The sequence below is a fragment of the Oncorhynchus clarkii genome, chromosome 19 (assembly GCF_045791955.1).
Source record: "Oncorhynchus clarkii lewisi isolate Uvic-CL-2024 chromosome 19, UVic_Ocla_1.0, whole genome shotgun sequence".
In the NCBI taxonomy this organism is placed as follows: Eukaryota; Metazoa; Chordata; class Actinopteri; order Salmoniformes; family Salmonidae; genus Oncorhynchus; species Oncorhynchus clarkii.
The window spans coordinates 8536841-8554003 of record NC_092165.1 but is presented as its reverse complement, the minus strand read 5'-3'; the positions used below and the strand labels follow the sequence as shown (position 1 = coordinate 8554003).

Sequence of the window (17163 nt, the reverse complement as noted above, 5' to 3'; positions counted from 1 at the left end):
TCTAGTCTATATAGCCTTAGTATCATGTAGTCTATATAGCCTTAGTATCATGTAGTCTATATAGCCTTAGTATCATCTAGTCTATATAGCCTTAGTATCATGTAGTCTTTATAGCCTTAGTATCATGTAGTCTATATAGCCTTAGTATCATGTAGTCTTTATAGCCTTAGTATCATGTAGTCTATATAGCCTTAGTATCATGTAGTCTATATAGCCTTAGTATCATGTAGTCTATATAGCCTTAGTATCATGTAGTCTTTATAGCCTTAGTATCATGTAGTCTATATAGCCTTAGTATCATGTAGTCTATATAGCCTTAGTATCATGTAGTCTATATAGCCTTAGTATCATGTAGTCTATATAGCCTTAGTATCATGTAGTCTATATAGCCTTAGTATCATGTAGTCTATATAGCCTTAGTATCATGTAGTCTATATAGCCTTAGTATCATCTAGTCTATATAGCCTTAGTATCATCTAGTCTATATAGCCTTAGTATCATCTAGTCTATATAGCCTTAGTATCATCTAGTCTATATAGCCTTAGTATCATCTAGTCTATATAGCCTTAGTATCATCTAGTCTATATAGCCTTAGTATCATGTAGTCTATATAGCCTTAGTATCATCTAGTCTATATAGCCTTAGTATCATGTAGTCTATATAGCCTTAGTATCATGTAGTCTATATAGCCTTAGTATCATCTAGTCTATATAGCCTTAGTATCATCTAGTCTATATATAGCCTTAGTATCATGTAGTCTATATAGCCTTAGTATCATCTAGTCTATATAGCCTTAGTATCATCTAGCCTATATAGCCTTAGTATCATCTAGTCTATATAGCCTTAGTATCATCTAGTCTATATAGCCTTAGTATCATCTAGTCTATATAGCCTTAGTATCATCTAGTCTATATAGCCTTAGTATCATCTAGTCTATATAGCCTTAGTATCATCTAGTCTATATAGCCTTAGTATCATGTAGTCTATATAGCCTTAGTATCATGTAGTCTATATAGCCTTAGTATCATGTAGTCTATATAGCCTTAGTATCATGTAGTCTATATAGCCTTAGTATCATGTAGTCTATATAGCCTTAGTATCATGTAGTCTATATAGCCTTAGTATCATCTAGTCTATATATAGCCTTAGTATCATCTAGTCTATATATAGCCTTAGTATCATCTAGTCTATATATAGCCTTAGTATCATCTAGTCTATATATAGCCTTAGTATCATCTAGTCTATATATAGCCTTAGTATCATCTAGTCTATATATAGCCTTAGTATCATCTAGTCTATATAGCCTTAGTATCATCTAGTCTATATAGCCTTAGTATCATGTAGCCTATATAGCCTTAGTATCATCTAGTCTATATAGCCTTAGTATCATGTAGCCTATATAGCCTTAGTATCATCTAGTCTATATAGCATTAGTATCATCTAGTCTATATAGCCTTAGTATCATCTAGTCTATATAGCCTTAGTATCATCTAGTCTATATAGCCTTAGTATCATCTAGTCTATATAGCCTTAGTATCATGTAGTCTATATAGCCTTAGTATCATCTAGTCTATATAGCCTTAGTATCATCTAGTCTATATAGCCTTAGTATCATGTAGTCTATATAGCCTTAGTATCATGTAGTCTATATAGCCTTAGTATCATCTAGTCTATATAGCCTTAGTATCATGTAGTCTATATAGCCTTAGTATCATGTAGCCTATATAGCCTTAGTATCATGTAGTCTATATAGCCTTAGTATCATCTAGTCTATATAGCCTTAGTATCATGTAGTCTATATAGCCTTAGTATCATCTAGTCTATATAGCCTTAGTATCATCTAGTCTATATAGCCTTAGTATCATCTAGTCTATATAGCCTTAGTATCATGTAGTCTATATAGCCTTAGTATCATTTAGTCTATATAGCCTTAGTATCATCTAGTCTATATATAGCCTTAGTATCATCTAGTCTATATAGCCTTAGTATCATCTAGTCTATATAGCCTTAGTATCATCTAGTCTATATATAGCCTTAGTATCATGTAGTCTATATAGCCTTAGTATCATGTAGTCTATATTGCCTTAGTATCATCTAGTCTATATAGCCTTAGTATCATCTAGTCTATATATAGCCTTAGTATCATGTAGTCTATATAGCCTTAGTATCATGTAGTCTATATAGCCTTAGTATCATGTAGTCTATATAGCCTTAGTATCATCTAGTCTATATAGCCTTAGTATCATCTAGTCTATATATAGCCTTAGTATCATCTAGTCTATATATAGCCTTAGTATCATCTAGTCTATATATAGCCTTAGTATCATCTAGTCTATATATAGCCTTAGTATCATCTAGTCTATATATAGCCTTAGTATCATCTAGTCTATATATAGCCTTAGTATCATCTAGTCTATATATAGCCTTAGTATCATCTAGTCTATATAGCCTTAGTATCATCTAGTCTATATAGCCTTAGTATCATCTAGTCTATATAGCCTTAGTATCATCTAGTCTATATAGCCTTAGTATCATCTAGTCTATATATAGCCTTAGTATCATGTAGTCTATATATAGCCTTAGTATCATGTAGTCTATATAGCCTTAGTATCATGTAGTCTATATAGCCTTAGTATCATGTAGTCTATATAGCCTTAGTATCATGTAGTCTATATAGCCTTAGTATCATGTAGTCTATATAGCCTTAGTATCATGTAGTCTATATAGCCTTAGTATCATGTAGCCTATATAGCCTTAGTATCATGTAGCCTATATAGCCTTAGTATCATGTAGCCTATATAGCCTTAGTATCATGTAGCCTATATAGCCTTAGTATCATGTAGCCTATATAGCCTTAGTATCATCTAGTCTATATAGCCTTAGTATCATCTAGTCTATATAGCCTTAGTGTCATGTAGCCTATATAGTCTATATAGCCTTAGTATCATCTAGTCTATATAGCCTTAGTATCATCTAGTCTATATATAGCCTTAGTATCATGTAGCCTATATAGTCTATATAGCCGTAGTATCATCTAGTCTATATAGCGTAGTATCATCTAGTCTATATAGCGTAGTATCATCTAGTCTATATATAACCGTAGTGTCATCTAGTCTAGACTTCCCTGTAGGTTTATAATGGGCCATAGGGGACAGTCTACCACTGTTAATAATTGTATCTCTGTGTCTAGGGGCCAGTCTACCACTTAATAATGGTATCTCTGTGTCTAGGGGCCAGTCTACCACTGTTAATAATGGTATCTCTGTGTCTAGGGGCCAGTCTACCAATGTTAATAATGGTATCTATGTGTCTAGGGGCCATAGGGGCCAGTCTACCACTGTTAATAATGGTATCTCTGTGTCTAGGGGCCATAGGGGCCAGTCTACCACTGTTAATAATGGTATCTCTGTGTCTAGGGGCCAGTCTACCACTGTTAATAATGGTGTCTCTGTGTCTAGGGGCCAGTCTACCACTGTTAATAATGGTGTCTCTGTGTCTAGGGGCCAGTCTACCACTGTTAATAATGGTATCTCTGTGTCTAGGGGCCAGTCTACCACTTTTAATATTGTTTTATTTAACTAGCTAAGTCAGTTAATAACACATTCTTATTTACTATGACGGCCAAACCCGGACGACACCGGGCCAATTGTGCGCCGCCCTATGGGATTCCCAATCACAGCCGGTTGTGATCCAGCCTGGATTTGAACCAGGGTCTGTAGTAATGATGGTATCTCTGTGTCTAGGAGCCGTAGGTGGGAGGAGTCATCCTGACCATGCCTGTGGAGAGGAGAGTGACAAGGTGAGATCACACACACACACACACACACACAGAGAGAGTCATGATATCGTGCTCCAACAGCTCCTCTAGTGTTTACAGATATGACCTCATCGTGAGAGAGAAACTGTCAGGTACATTCCTCTGGGCTGTGTGTGGAGGGTGCTGGTTTCTGAGGAGGGCAGGAAGGGAGGAATGGTGGTCCAGGAAAATACATAGATTTGAAATCAAGAGGTGGGAGATGGGGTGTGTAGTGGGAGTCTTGGGGGGGAGGTCTAGGTGTAAGGGGTCTCGGTGCCTAGGGTGGGGGTGTGTGTGGGGGAGGGAGGGTTTAGGGTGTCTGGGGGTCTGCTATTATAGACCACCCTGTCTGCTCCACTGCTAGCCTGGGAGTCTGGGCTGCATCATGTCTACTCCGCTGACTCACTGCTAGCCTGGGAGTCTGGGCTGCATCATGTCTGTGTGTGTGTGTGTGTGTCTCCCTACTACCTCTACTACTAGAGGGGCGGCGGGGAGCCTAGTGGCTAGAGGGGGAGCCTAGTGGCTAGAGGGGGGAGCCTAGTGGCTAGAGGGGGGAGCCTAGTGGCTAGAGGGGGGAGCCTGGTGGCTAGAGGGGGGAGCCTGGTGGCTAGAGGGGGGAGCCTGGTGGCTAGAGGGGGGAGCCTGGTGGCTAGAGGGGGGAGCCTGGTGGCTAGAGGGGGGGCGGGGAGCCTAGTGGCTAGAGGGGTGGCGGGGAGCCTAGTGGCTAGAGGGGGGAGCCTGGTGGCTAGAGGGGGAGCCTGGTGGCTAGAGGGGGGAGCCTGGTGGCTAGAGGGGGGAGCCTGGTGGCTAGAGGGGGGAGCCTGGTGGCTAGAGGGGGGGCGGGGAGCCTAGTGGCTAGAGGGGCGGCGGGGAGCCTAGTGGCTAGAGGGGCGGCGGGGAGCCTAGTGGCTAGAGGGGCGGCCTAGTGGCTAGAGGGGCGGCCTAGTGGCTAGAGGGGGGGCCTAGTGGCTAGAGGGGGGGCCTAGTGGCTAGAGGGGGGGCCTAGTGGCTAGAGGGGGGGCCTAGTGGCTAGAGGGGGGGCCTAGTGGCTAGAGGGGGGGCCTAGTGGCTAGAGGGGCGGCCTAGTGGCTAGAGGGGCGGCCTAGTGGCTAGATCGAATCCCCTTGCTGACAAGGTAAAAATCTGTCGCTGTTAACCCACTGTTCCTAGGCTGTCATTTTAAATAAGAATTTGTTCTTAACTTACTTGCCTAGTTAAATAAAGGATAAATATAAATTACACACAAATAAATACAATGCCCATACAGGCTAGAATAACTTGACAATGCTAGAAGATACCGGTAGCTTCCAGCTTTTTAGGCTAACTTTCCTTGCTAGCTAACAGCTAAAGATAACATCAATTCACTACTCCTAGCATGTCTTGGAGGGGTTATGATATAAAATGCTAACCTTCCTGGTTATTGTAATGGTGAGAGGTTAGCATGTCTTGGAGGGGTTATGATATAAAATGCTAACCTCCCTGGTTATTGTAATGGTGAGAGGTTAGCATGTCTTGGAGGGGTTATGATATAAAATGCTAACCTCCCTGGTTATTGTAATGGTGAGAGGTTAGCATGTCTTGGAGGGGTTATGATATAAAATGCTAACCTCCCTGGTTATTGTAATGGTGAGAGGTTAGCATGTCTTGGAGGGGTTATGATATAAAATGCTAACCTCCCTGGTTATTGTAATGGTGAGAGGTTAGCATGTCTTGAGGGGGTTATGATATTTGTGTGTCTAACTTTCTCCCTCATTAATAATTTGTGTGTCTGTGTTAGTCTGAAACAGGAGTTGAAATGGACTAGTGCAGATGCTGAGGGTGTTATTGCCTGTAAAACTGTCTGCTCAGTGGCAGCTGCCTGCCTGCCTCGTGTGGGTGTGACTGTGGGTGTGTGTGTCTGCAGCCTGCGATCCAGCTGTTTCCTGTTAGCAATCATGTTGTGTGTGTGTGTGTGTGTGTGTGTGCGCGCATGCACGTCACTCAGGGGCTGTGACTGTGTAGAGCGTTCTGTCAGAAGCTGACTTACTGAGGACACTGTCTCCTATTCTCTCTGTTCTGTAACGTCTCAGTAGACTAGACCATCATGATTCAGTCTATACCCCCCTGGTGGTAAGGCACACACCATGGCCACACCATGGTTCTCCCCCTGGTGGCAAGGCACACACCATGGTTCTCCCCCTGGTGGCAAGGCACACGCCATGGCTCCCCCCCTGGTGGCAAGGCACACACCATGGCTACCCCCCCTGGTGGTAAGGCACACACCATGGCTACCCCCCCTGGTGGTAAGGCACACACCATGGCTACCCCCCCTGGTGGTAAGGCACACACCATGGCTACCCCCCCTGGTGGTAAGGCACACACCATGGCTACCCCCCCTGGTGGTAAGGCACACACCATGGCTACCCCCCCTGGTGGTAAGGCACACACCATGGCTACCCCCCCTGGTGGTAAGGCACACACCATGGCTACCCCCCCTGGTGGTAAGGCACACACCATGGCTACCCCCCCTGGTGGTAAGGCACACACCATGGCTACCCCCCCTGGTGGTAAGGCACACACCATGGCTACCCCCCCTGGTGGTGAGGCACACACCATGGCTACCCCCCCTGGTGGTGAGGCACACACCATGGCTACCCCCCCTGGTGGTGAGGCACACACCATGGCTACCCCCCCTGGTGGTGAGGCACACACCATGGCTACCCCCCCTGGTGGTGAGGCACACACCATGGCTACCCCCCCTGGTGGTGAGGCACACACCATGGCTACCCCCCCTGGTGGTGAGGCACACACCATGGCTACCCCCCCTGGTGGTGAGGCACACACCATGGCTACCCCCCTGGTGGTAAGGCACACACCATGGCTACCCCCCCTGGTGGTAAGGCACACACCATGCCCCCCTCCCCCCTGGTGGTGAGGCACACACCATGGCTACCCCCCTGGTGGTAAGGCACACACCAGTCAGTCAGTCAGTTACCCAGCCAGTCAGTCAGTTACCCAGCCAGTCAGTCAGTTACCCAGCCAGTCAGTCAGTCAGTTAGCCAGTCAGTCAGTTAGCCAGTCAGTCAGTTAGCCAGTCAGTCAGTTAGCCAGTCAGTCAGTTAGCCAGTCAGTTAGCCAGCCAGCCAGTTAGCCAGCCAGTCAGTAGTTTGATAGGTTGCAGCCAGCTTAGCTAGCTAGCATTAAGTAGCATCATCAGTAGTGGTCTGATAGGTTGCAGCCAGCTAGCTAGCTAGCTAGCATTAAGTAGCATCATCAGTAGTGGTCTGATAGGTTGCAGCCAGCTAGCTAGCTAGCATTAAGTAGCATCATCAGTAGTGGTCTGATAGGTTGCAGCTAGCTAGCATTAAGTAGCATCATCAGTAGTGGTCTGATAGGTTGCAGCCAGCTAGCTATGTAGCATTAGGTAACATCATCGGTAGCCATGGTGTGTGTGCCTTGTTTGCATCAATGATTTGTTGTCACCAGACTGCAAACAGCACATTTTAGTCAGAGATAATTTACTTTATTTTAGTTAAAATCATTTTTCCTGTTTAGGTCTAGTTTTTGGGGGTCTATTTAGTCAGTTACAGTCTCGTCAATTGCCTCTGAAAAATAGGTGTGTTGACTAATATTTTCGTCTCTGTAGTTGATGAAATGAACACTGGTGTGAATCGCACATGAGCTGGTGTGTGTGTGTGTGTGTGTACACGAGGGAGTGAGCGAGCTCTTTCCGGGTAAGTATGTGACTCACCACTGACTGAAAAGTGTTCCCCAACTGTGCCTGTGAAAGTATGTCTCACTACCTCTCAACTGGAGATGACTCTCATATGGGCCTGTATTCATGTCTCTCACTCAGAGGAAATGCCATGAGTCATGATATGGGGTAGAATAGGGATTGTGTGTTACTGAGCAACAATATGGGGTAGAATAGGGATTGTGTGTTACTGAGCAACAATATGGGGGTAGAATAGGGATTGTGTGTTACTGAGCAACAATATGGGGGTAGAATAGGGATTGTGTGTTACTGAGCAACAATATGGATTGTGTGTTACTGAGCAACAATATGGGGGTAGAATAGGGATTGTGTGTTACTGAGCAACAATATGGGGTAGAATAGGGATTGTGTTACTGAGCAACAATATGGGGTTAGAATAGGGATTGTGTGTTACTGAGCAACAATATGGGGGTAGAATAGGGATTGTGTGTTACTGAGCAACAATATGGGGTAGAATAGGGATTGTGTGTTACTGAGCAACAATATGGGGGTAGAATAGGGATTGTGTGTTACTGAGCAACAATATGGGGTATAATAGGGATTGTGTGTTACTGAGCAACAATATGGGGTAGAGGGGTGTAGAGTAGGGGGGTAGAGTAGGGCCTGTGTGTTAATGGTGGTAGAATAGGGTCTGTGTTAATGGGGGTAGAATGGGGCCTGTGTGTTAATGGGGGTAGAATGGGGCCTGTGTATTAATGGGGGTAGAATGGGGCCTGTGTGTTAATGAGGGTAGAATGGGGCCTGTGTGTTAATGGGGGTAGAATAGGGCCTGTGTGTTAATGGTGGTAGAATGGGGCCTGTGTATTAATGGGGGTAGAATAAGGCCTGTGTTAATGGTTGTAGAATGGGGCCTGTGTGTTAATGGTGGTAGAATAGGGCCTGTGTGTTAATGGTGGTAGAGTAGGGCCTGTGTGTTATTGGTGGTAGAATAGGGTTGTGTGTTACTGAGCAACAATATGGGGTAGAGTAGGGCCTGTGTGTTAATGGGGGTAGAGTAGGGCCTGTGTGTTAATGGGGGTAGAGTAGGGCCTGTGTGTTACTGAGCAACAATATGGACTGTTAATCAGAGGGTCTGCTACATCTCTATTGATTCATGATGGAGTTATAGGTGGTATGTGAAACTAACCTTGGTTTATCTCTCCTCCTCCCTCTCCCCCTCCTCCTCCTCGCTCTCCTCCTCCTTGCTCTCCTCGCTCTTCTCCTCCTCACTCTCGCCCCCCCCCCCTCGCTCTCCCCCATCCTCGCTCTCCCCCATCCTCGCTCTCCCCCCCTCCTCGCTCTCCCCCCCTCCTCGCTCTCCCCCCTCCTCGCTCTCCCCCCCTCCTCGCTCTCCCCCATCCTCCTCGCTCTCCTCCTCGCTCTCGCCCTCCTTCTCGCTCTCGCCCTCCTCCTCTCCATTTTCTTCCCATCCCTTCCAACAGAATGAGGACAGCCCCAGTCCAAAGCGTCAGAGACTATCTGGCCAATCAGTGCTGGATCTCTCCACGGTGGCCCCACCCTCCAACCCCTCTCCACCAATGAGGCCGTGGGAGCTGCCCCACAGTCGCAGACCTCCCCCAAACCCCCACCCCCATTACCACCAGGAGCGCTGCCATACACCTGTCAGACACAGACACAGGTAAGAGACTTACCTCACCTGGTACTGTGCTCTTTAGCTTGGTTACTTTGTTTGTTTGTTAGTTAGTCGGCCAGCCAGTCAGACAGTTAGCCAGTCAGTTAGCCAGCCAGTCAGTTAGCCAGCCAGTCAGTTAGCCAACCAGCCAGTCAGTCAGTCAGTCAGTTTGGAATGCTGAGCTCTAGTCAATATTGACCAGTAAGAAGATGATGATGATGATGATTGTATCTATGGTGATGACATATTGTGTTGATGTATTATACTTATCAGAATGATGAAGACTTCTCTCCTCCCTCCTTTCTTCCAGTCCTCCAGCGCGTCGCCAGCGTGGCCGTCTCTCCCGCACCCCCCGTCACCTCCCCCCTCCTCCTCCCCACCACCCCTCCCCTCCTCCCTCCTCCATCCGACTGGACCCCCAGGACCAAAGCTACCGCCACCACTACCCTCACCCCCACCAGAGCTACTCTCACCCCCCTCCCCCCCCCTACGGCCAGCCCCCAGCCCCTGCCGGTGGGGGCGTGGAGGAGCCTCGAGCGTTCCACCCCCCTGCCCTGTCTCCACGGTTACTGCACCCCGCTGTCCATCATTCTCATCAAGCAGCTCACCACCACACACAGCAGCAAGGAGCCATGGTCATGGACCTTCATGAACAGGTTAGACTGGGAGAGGGAGGAGGGGGCCTATATTAACAGGTTAGACTGGGAGAGGGAGGGAGGAGGGGGCCTATATTAACAGGTTAGACTGGGAGAGGGAGGGAGGAGGGGGCCTATATTAACAGGTTAGACTAGGAGAGGGAGGGAGGAGGGGGCCTATATTAACAGGTTAGACTGGGAGAGGGAGGGAGGAGGGGATCTATATTAACAGGTTAGACTGGGAGAGGGAGGGAGGAGGGGATCTATATTAACAGGTTAGACTGGGAGAGGGAGGGAGGAGGGGATCTATATTAACAGGTTAGACTGGGGGGGGGGGGGAGGAGGGAGGAGGGGACCTGTGTTGAGGGTTATGATATAAAATGCTAACCTCCCTGGTTATTATAATGGTGAGAGGTTAGCATGGCATGATATAAAATGCTAACTTTCCTGGTTATTGTGATGGTGAGAGGTTAGCATGTCTTGGGGGGGTTATGATATAAAATGCTAACCTCCCTGGTTATTGTAATGGTGAGAGGTCCCATAGGGTGGCGCACAATTGGCCCAGCGTTGTCCGGGTTTGGCCGTCATTGTAAATAAGAATTTGTTCTTAACTGACTTTCCTAGTTAAATGAAAACTATTTTTAAAATTAATATATTAACTCTCTCTCTCCAACAGGCCTCAGTCCCAGTCTCCTATATATTAACCCTCTCTCTCTCTCTCCAACAGGCCTCAGTCCCAGTCTCCTATATATTAACCCTCTCTCTCTCTCTCCAACAGGCCCAGTCCCAGTCTCCTATATATTAACTCTCTCTCTCCAACAGGCCTCAGTCCCAGTCTCCTATATATTAACCCTCTCTCTCCAACAGGCCTCAGTCCCAGTCTCCTATATATTAACCCTCTCTCTCTCTCTCTCTCTCTCTCTCTCTCTCTCTCTCTCTCTCTCTCCAACAGGCCTCAGTCCCAGTCTCCTATATATTAACTCTCTCTCTCCAACAGGCCTCAGTCCCAGTCTCCTATATATTAACCCTCTCTCTCTCTCTCCAACAGGCCTCAGTCCCAGTCTCCTATATATTAACTCTCTCTCTCCCCAACAGGCCTCAGTCCCAGTCTCCTATATATTAACCCTCTCTCTCCAACAGGCCTCAGTCCCAGTCTCCTATATATTAACCCTCTCTCTCTCTCTCTCTCTCTCTCTCTCTCTCTCTCTCTCCAACAGGCCTCAGTCCCAGTCTCCTATATATTAACCCTCTCTCTCTCTCTCCAACAGGCCTCAGTCCCAGTCTCCTATATATTAACCCTCTCTCTCTCTCTCCAACAGGCCTCAGTCCCAGTCTCCTATATATTAACCCTCTCTCTCTCTCTCCAACAGGCCCAGTCCCAGTCTCCTATATATTAACCCTCTCTCTCTCTCTCCAACAGGCCTCAGTCCCAGTCTCCTATATATTAACTCTCTCTCTCTCTCTCTCTCTCTCTCTCTCCAACAGGCCTCAGTCCCAGTCTCCTATATATTAACCCTCTCTCTCTCTCTCCAACAGGCCTCAGTCCCAGTCTCCTATATATTAACCCTCTCTCTCTCTCTCTCCAACAGGCCTCAGTCCCAGTCTCCTATATATTAACTCTCTCTCTCCAACAGGCTTCAGTCCCAGTCTCCTATATATTAACTCTCTCTCTCTCTCTCTCTCTCTCTCTCTCTCCAACAGGCCTCAGTCCCAGTCTCCTATATATTAACCCTCTCTCTCTCTCTCCAACAGGCCTCAGTCCCAGTCTCCTATATATTAACACTCTCTCTCTCTCTCTCTCCAACAGGCCTCAGTCCCAGTCTCCTATATATTAACTCTCTCTCTCTCTCTCCAACAGGCCCCAGTCCCAGTCTCCTATATATTAACTCTCTCTCTCTCTCTCCAACAGGCCTCAGTCCCAGTCTCCTATATATTAACTCTCTCTCTCCAACAGGCCTCAGTCCCAGTCTCCTATATATTAACCCTCTCTCTCTCTCTCCAACAGGCCTCAGTCCCAGTCTCCTATATATTAACCCTCTCTCTCTCTCTCCAACAGGCCTCAGTCCCAGTCTCCTATATATTAACTCTCTCTCTCTCTCTCCAACAGGCCCCAGTCCCAGTCTCCTATATATTAACTCTCTCTCTCCAACAGGCCCAGTCCCAGTCTCCTATATATTAACCCTCTCTCTCCCTCTCCAACAGGCCTCAGTCCCAGTCTCCTATATATTAACCCTCTCTCTCTCTCTCCAACAGGCCTCAGTCCCAGTCTCCTATACGGTGACTCCTGTCCCTTCTCATCATGGTCTGGTAGCTCCTCTGTATACAGGACAGCACCTCCCTCCTGTCTGTTCCTCTCAACAACAGATCCCAGCATGCAGTGTGGTCTTCAGTACAGGACAACACTACCACCCTGTGAGTAGAGACAGTAGTGTGAGTGGTCTTCAGTACAACACTACCATCCTGTGAGTAGAGACCGTAGTGTGTGTGTGTGGTCTTCAGGACAACACTACCATCCTGTGAGTAGAGAAAGTAGTGTGTGTGTGGTCTTCAGTACAACACTACCATCCTGTGAGAAGAGACAGTAGTGTGTGTGTGTGTGTGTGTGTGTGTGGTCTTCAGGACAACACTACCACCCTGTGAGTAGAGACAGTAGTGTGTGTGGTCTTCAGGACAACACTACCACCCTGTGAGTAGAGACCGTAGTGTGTGTGTGTGTGGTCTTCAGGACAACACTACCATCCTGTGAGTAGAGAAAGTAGTGTGTGTGTGGTCTTCAGTACAACACTACCATCCGGTGAGAAGAGACAGTAGTGTGTGTGTGTGTGTGTGTGTGTGGTCTTCAGGACAACACTACCACCCTGTGAGTAGAGACAGTAGTGTGTGTGGTCTTCAGGACAACACTACCACCCTGTGAGTAGAGACAGTAGTGTGTGTGTGTGTGTGGTCTTCAGTACAACACTACCACCCTGTGAGTAGAGACAGTAGTGTGTGTGTGTGTGTGTGTGTGTGTGTGGTCGTCAGGACAACACTACCACCCTGTGAGTAGAGACAGTAGTGTGTGTGTGTGTGTGTGTGTGGTCGTCAGGACAACACTACCACCCTGTGAGTAGAGACAGTAGTGTGTGTGTGGTCTTCAGTACAACACTACCACCCTGTGAGTAGAGACAGTAGTGTGTGTGTGGTCTTCAGTACAACACTACCACCCTGTGAGTAGAGACAGTAGTGTGTGTGTGGTCGTCAGGACAACACTACCATCCTGTGAGTAGAGACAGTAGTGTGTGTGGTCTTCAGGACAACACTACCACCCTGTGAGTAGAGACAGTAGTGTGTGTGGTCTTCAGTACAACACTACCACCCTGTGAGTAGAGACAGTAGTGTGTGTGGTCTTCAGTACAACACTACCATCCTGTGAGTAGAGACAGTAGTGTGTGTGGTCTTCAGTACAACACTACCATCCTGTGAGTAGAGACAGTAGTGTGTGTGGTCTTCAGGACAACACTACCACCCTGTGAGTAGAGACAGTAGTGTGTGTGTGGTCGTCATGACAACACTACCACCCTGTGAGTAGAGACAGTAGTGTGTGTGTGTGTGTGTGTGTGGTCTTCAGTACAACACTACCACCCTGTGAGTAGAGACAGTAGTGTGTGTGTGTGTGTGTGTGTGGTCTTCAGTACAGGACAACACTACCACCCTGTGAGTAGAGACAGTAGTGTGTGTGTGGTCTTCAGTACAACACTACCATCCTGTGAGTAGAGACAGTGTGTGTGTGTGTGTGGTCAGTACAACACTACCATCCTGTTAGTAGAGACAGTTGTGTGTGTGTGTGGTCAGTACAACACTACCATCCTGTTAGTAGAGACAGTAGTGTGTGTGTGTGTGGTCTTCAGTACAGGACAACACTACCATCCTGTGAGTAGAGACAGTAGTGTGTGTGTGTGTGGTCAGTACAACACTACCACCCTGTGAGTAGAGACAGTAGTGTGTGTGGTCTTCAGGACAGGACAACACTACCACCCTGTGAGTAGAGACAGTAGTGTGTGTGGTCTTCAGGACAGGACAACACTACCACCCTGTGAGTAGAGACAGTAGTGTGTGTGGTCTTCAGTACAACACTACCACCCTGTGAGTAGAGACAGTAGGGTGTGTGTGTGTGTGTGGTCTTCAGTACAACACTACCACCCTGTGAGTAGAGACAGTAGTGTGTGTGTGGTCTTCAGGACAACACTACCACCCTGTGAGTAGAGACAGTAGTGTGTGTGTGGTCTTCAGTACAACACTACCACCCTGTGAGTAGAGACAGTAGTGTGTGTGGTCTTCAGGACAACACTACCACCCTGTGAGTAGAGACAGTAGTGTGTGTGGTCTTCAGGACAACACTACCACCCTGTGAGTAGAGACAGTAGTGTGTGTGTGGTCGTCAGGACAACACTACCACCCTGTGAGTAGAGACAGTAGTGTGTGTGTGGTCTTCAGTACAACACTACCACCCTGTGAGTAGAGACAGTAGTGTGTGTGTGGTCGTCAGGACAACACTACCATCCTGTGAGTAGAGACAGTAGTGTGTGTGTGGTCGTCAGGACAACACTACCACCTTGGGTCTTAACGCCAGTCCTTGAATTGGTTCTCCTGGGTCATGTTCAAGAGGCCACAACATTTTGAACATTCCAGCTACAAATGTCTAGTCTGGTTACCAGTCAGCTATTATTCCAGTCTGTCTACCTATCATTCCAGTCTGTCTACCTATCATTATACTCCTTGGTCTAGTCTGGTACCAGTCTGCTATCATTCCAGTCTGTCTACCTATCATTCTACTCCTTAGTCTAGTCTGGTACCAGTCTGCTATCATTCCAGTCTGTCTACCTATCATTCCACTCCTTGGTCTAGTCTGGTACCAGTCTGCTATCATTCCAGTCTGTCTACCTATCATTCCACTCCTTGGTCTAGTCTGGTACCAGTCAGCTATCATTCCACTCCTTGGTCTAGTCTGGTACCAGTCAGCTATCATTCCACTCCTTGGTCTAGTCTGGTACCAGTCAGCTATCATTCCACTCCTTGGTCTAGTCTGGTACCAGTCAGCTATCATTCCACTCCTTGGTTCTAGTCTGGGTACCAGTCTGTCTACCTATCATTCCACTCCTTGGTCTAGTCTGGTTACCAGTCAGCTATCATTCCACTCCTTGGTCTAGTCTGGTTACCAGTTAGCTATCATTCCACTCCTTGGTCTCGTCTGGATACCAGTCAGCTATCATTCCACTCCTTGGTTCTAGTCTGGGTACCAGTCGGTCTACCTATCATTCCACTCCTTGGTCTAGTCTGGTTACCAGTCAGCTATCATTCCACTCCTTGGTCTAGTCTGGTTACCAGTTAGCTATCATTCCACTCCTTGGTTCTAGTCTGGTACCAGTCAGCTATCATTCCACTCCTTGGTTCTAGTCTGGGTACCAGTCTGTCTACCTATCATTCCACTCCTTGGTCTAGTCTGGTTACCAGTCTGTCTAGCTATCATTCCACTCCTTGGTCTAGTCTGGGTACCAGTCTGTCTAGCTATCATTCCACTCCTTGGTTCTAGTCTGGTATCAGTCAGCTATCATTCCACTCCTTGGTCTAGTCTGGTACCAGTCAGCTATCATTCCACTCCTTGGTCTAGTCTGGTACCAGTCAGCTATCATTCCACTCCTTGGTCTAGTCTGGTTACCAGTTAGCTATCATTCCACTCCTTGGTTCTAGTCTGGGTACCAGTCTGTCTAGCTATCATTCCACTCCTTGGTCTAGTCTGGTACCAGTCTGTCTAGCTATCATTCCACTCCTTGGTCTAGTCTGGTACCAGTCTGTCTAGCTATCATTCCACTCCTTGGTTCTAGTCTGGTATCAGTCAGCTATCATTCCACTCCTTGGTCTAGTCTGGTACCAGTCAGCTATCATTCCACTCCTTGGTCTAGTCTGGTTACCAGTCAGCTATCATTCCACTCCTTGGTTCTAGTCTGGTTACCAGTCAGCTATCATTCCACTCCTTGGTTCTAGTCTGGGTACCAGTCTGTCTAGCTATCATTCCACTCCACTGTCCCCTGGTGTAATAATGTTGCTATGCATGTTGGTGTTTCCTGTCCTCTGGTGTAATGACGTTGCTATGCTTGTTGGTGTTTCCTGTCCTCTGGTGTAATGGCGTTGCTATGCTTGTTGGTGTGTGCTGTCCCCTGGTGGCAGAAATAATTAAATGCAGATATGTCATTGTCATTCACAGTAGAATCAGACCTCACTTTCTCTCTCTCTCTCTCTCTCAGATGCTGGGGGCGTGTTCGGTGCAGCATTTACCTGTGCCCTACTCCTTTCCCTCCCTCCTCTCCAATGATCCTCCTTTCCTCCTCCCCCCTCCCCACCTCTCTCACCACCCCCCTCACCTCCCTCCACCTGGACACTTCCTTCCCTTCCCGACACAACAGTCCAGATCGGTAAGAAACACATCACTCTTGATTTTCATTATAATCAGGAGTTGTATTTATGGCGGTTTCTCCAAGGATCCAATCTAGTTTTGTTTTTAATGTCCTTGTTTTTCAAAGTACCCACTCTAGTTTGTTTTTTAATATCATGCAATAGATGTAATGACTCTTCAATACATTCTTATTTACAATGACGGCCTACCCTGTCCAAACCCTCCCCTAACCCGGACGACACTGGGCCAATCGTGTGCCGCCCTGTGGGACTACCCAGGCCCGTTAACCATTAAGGTAGTGGTGCCGTCCAGGCCCGTTAACCATTAAGGTAGTGGTGCCGTCCAGGCCCGTTAACCATTAAGGTAGTGGTGCCGTCCAGGCCCATTAACCATTAAGGTAGTGGTGCCGTCCAGGCCCATTAAGGTAGTGGTGCCGTCCAGGCCCATTAAGGTAGTGGTGCCGTCCAGGCCCGTTAACCATTAGGGTAGTGGTGCCGTCCAGGCCCTTTAACCATTAAGGTAGTGGTGCCGTCCAGGCCCGTTAACCATTAAGGTAGTGGTGCCGTCCAGGCCCGTTAACCATTAAGGTAGTGGTGCCGTCCAGGCCCATTAAGGTAGTGGTGCCGTCCAGGCCCTTTAACCATTAAGGTAGTGGTGCCGTCCAGGCCCATTAAGGTAGTGGTGCCGTCCAGGCCCGTTAACCATTAGGGTAGTGGTGCCGTCCAGGCCCTTTAACCATTAAGGTAGTGGTGCCGTCCAGGCCCTTTAAGTCTCATATTCACATCTTAAATTGCCTTCTATTCACAATGTGCTCACTTTGACTTTAATTATCATTAGTGAAAGTGACTTGACATAACAGTTTTAGAGTCCATTATAAACTTCCCCCCCCTGGCCCAGAGAACCCTTGAGACTAGAGAACAAGTTGTAACAGCACAT

The 17163-nt window shown here is 47.3% G+C and overlaps 1 protein-coding gene across 2 annotated transcripts in view; it reads left to right on the top strand.

The window, feature by feature from the left end:
* LOC139374687 (E3 ubiquitin-protein ligase RNF38-like) overlaps positions 1-17163 on the top strand; it is a 47070-nt gene that overhangs the window by 22173 nt on the left and 7734 nt on the right. For both annotated transcript variants that reach the window (XM_071115753.1, XM_071115754.1), the window contains exons 3-7: positions 3744-3799; positions 8972-9168; positions 9473-9818; positions 12051-12209; positions 16079-16246. In XM_071115753.1, coding sequence (XP_070971854.1) covers positions 3744-3799; positions 8972-9168; positions 9473-9818; positions 12051-12209; positions 16079-16246 — 926 coding nt within the window. The remainder of the gene's footprint in view (positions 1-3743; positions 3800-8971; positions 9169-9472; positions 9819-12050; positions 12210-16078; positions 16247-17163) is intronic.